Source organism: Sphaeroforma arctica (assembly GCF_001186125.1).
Source record: "Sphaeroforma arctica JP610 unplaced genomic scaffold supercont1.2020, whole genome shotgun sequence".
Classification (NCBI taxonomy): Eukaryota; class Ichthyosporea; order Ichthyophonida; genus Sphaeroforma; species Sphaeroforma arctica.
Genome location: NW_014038538.1, coordinates 3644 through 6423, shown reverse-complemented (window position 1 = coordinate 6423; position 2780 = coordinate 3644). Strand labels below are relative to the sequence as shown.

The 2780-nt window shown below is 42.3% G+C and overlaps 1 protein-coding gene across 1 annotated transcript in view; it reads right to left on the bottom strand.

Moving 5' to 3' along the window:
* The window catches only part of SARC_12021 (hypothetical protein), a gene marked incomplete at both ends in the record, with an annotated part of 6247 nt that overhangs the window by 2026 nt on the left and 1441 nt on the right, over positions 1-2780 (bottom strand). Inside the window, 5 exons of the mRNA XM_014293881.1 lie at positions 98-259; positions 611-720; positions 1311-1468; positions 2227-2332; positions 2562-2681. Coding sequence (XP_014149356.1) covers positions 98-259; positions 611-720; positions 1311-1468; positions 2227-2332; positions 2562-2681 — 656 coding nt within the window. The remainder of the gene's footprint in view (positions 1-97; positions 260-610; positions 721-1310; positions 1469-2226; positions 2333-2561; positions 2682-2780) is intronic.

Below are 2780 nucleotides of genomic sequence, written 5' to 3'. Positions count from 1 at the left end.
ATATATGTGTGTGTGTGTGTGTGTGTGTGTGTGTGTGTGTGCGTGTTCGTGTGCGTGTATTTATGAATAATATAAGTATACTATAATTTAAAAATACCTTAATTCCAGGTGCTCTGCTCCGTCTTCGCTCATAATGCCTTCCTCTTCCACCTGTGACGCGGGGACATCGCGGATGTCAATCAGTGGCACTTGCAACTTGTCTGGGCACACATCTCGCAGTATGGTGTCCCTTAAGATCAAAGCGGTGTCCTCAAAGTATCTGCCGAGCGTGCGTATCACAGTATTAAGACCTAACGTTTACTCATTCAGGTGCAGGTTGGGCACATTGCTATTCCGATGTCATTCTACGTTTTAAAAACGCGGACACACGTTAAATCATGCATTGTATGTCCACATAAACTTCCAATTAAGGATGGGCATTGATGCTGAGCTTAAATTCTCAGCCACGATATTTTGTCGTGAAAGTAGAACCAGTACTTGTGAACGTGCTAAGGTAGATAATGTAAACAACTTTACATACTTAGCATTTCCCTTCACATATTATGACTATGCAACCCCCTTTACATACTTAGCATCTCCCTTCACATACTATGCAATCTCCTTCACATACTTTGCATTGCCCTTGACGAAGCTCCAGCCATTGACATCGCACACCATGGACTCTCCGTTTGTACGCAGGAAGTCGAAGCCACAAACCATCTGCTTGAAGGCTTTGGACACCTGCGATGGTTATATGTGAGCGGCATCAAAGGCTACAGGCGAGCTGAAGACATAAAGTGCGGCAATCGACAGTGAATATCACAATGATAGCATATAGTCTCGCTAGAAACTATAAATAGAATCGAAGCTACAGACTAGCTGAAGATATATAGTGCGGCAGACAACAGTAAGTATCACAATGATAGCATATAGCCTCCCTTGAAACTACGAGTAGAATGTACACGTATAAAGAGAATATCAGATACGCGTTGGGCGTACGAAGGCTCGGCAGCACCTGTACAGCTCAGAGGAACAGAGGAGGTGAACTTTCTACTGCAGGTACGCGCACAAGTGTGAACGATGAACGAACCAACAAACAGGAGGTGAACAGTAGCCCCAGACTTCAGCTTAGTGATAGGCGTAGTGAGCTAAGATGGCGTCTAGCACGATTCCCATACTAGGAGTACAGGTATGTGTGGATGCTACAACTCTGCTTTCTATTACGCATGTTAACAGTATCGAACCGGCCCGTCACACACCCGTGACTTTCTACCCTCCCGCCTTTCACGCAACGTATCGCAGAGGAATACAGATACCCCAGTCAAACCTACTTTCCGCGCGATTAGCTTCTCCTGGGCGTCCAGTAACACTGGGAATCGCACCTCCTTGCCGTCTTTGGTTCGTTGCACCATCCCGTCTACTGCAGGAGACTTCCTGGCCTCGGCGTGTGCGTACAAGCCCCCAACGGTGTACACTTTGACGTCCGTTCCTACAGGAGATTGAGATCGGGTGGACTAAGGGTGTGAGTAACAGAGACTGTATACGAGTACTTTAAGTATATGAGTAACAGGTATATGAGAACACTGGGTATCAGAGTGTGATAAGTATATAAACACAACGAACACTAGGTATTTGGGTGTGCTAAGTAAATAATGCAAAGTAAATAAACACAACCGAACACTAGGTATTTGGGTGTGATAAAAATATAAACACACCGAACACTAGGTATTTGGGTGTGCGATGTATATAAACACACCGAACACTAGGTACTTGGGTGTGCTAAGTATATAAACACGCCGAACAATAGGTATTTGGGTGTGCTAAGTATATAAATATACCAAAAATATGGGTACATGGTATATGTAATAATCCCTGATAAATTATGAGAGTTCGGAACCTTAAAGTTCCAGCAAGTCGATGTAGTTGAGAAATAATGGGTTGATGCAATCCAACTTTCTAAATACTCAACGTGTCTGTCTTCGACAAGTCAGACAATATCTGACTCATATAGACACGTCAATCTAGTCTATATCTGACTTACATATTTATCGCGTCCAAAATAGAACAAACTAGCTAACTGGATAGCGGTTGTGTGCCTGTTCCCCAGTTAAATATATATAAATATTTCGTCCTTAAACCCTATAAACCACCTAAATGGATTGTCATCCCTTCAGTTAAACTTATATAAACATCTCACGCTTATTCCGAATAGGCAACTTAAATGAAGTTAGTGATTGTGTGTCATACCTTCAGTTGCCTGGAACTCTTCGATGATATAGCTGCCATTTGACCTAATTTCGTTGCAATCCGGTACAAATTGCGAGCTCTTGTTCCCAATCTTCCTGAAGAGATGCTGCGAATGTAGGCATATATTCAATGACGATACACAGAGCAAAATATCGTAACCCGTAACTGGAAAATACAAGTGCACTAATCCGTAGTGCACTGTCGCCTCTTAAATAGTCACCAGCGCAAATAATAACGTTTACGGAATAGAAACGCTTTGGACATAGCAACGTTTTCTTACACAGTAACGTTATGAACCGAGAACACATGGCCCTTCAAGGAGAGACAACTCATACCTGAGAACCACCACCTGCGCCTACAGGAAAGTATATGCGAATGTTGTGATCGTCGGCATCGATGGGTTTTTCCACAAACGGTTTAACGAACTTCAGATTGTCAATGAATATGCAGTCGTCCTGTGATTTGCGAGCGTAGGTTTTTAAGTAGTGTTAGTTTATAAGCATGTATATATGCATATATATAAATATGTATATATATATATATATATATATATA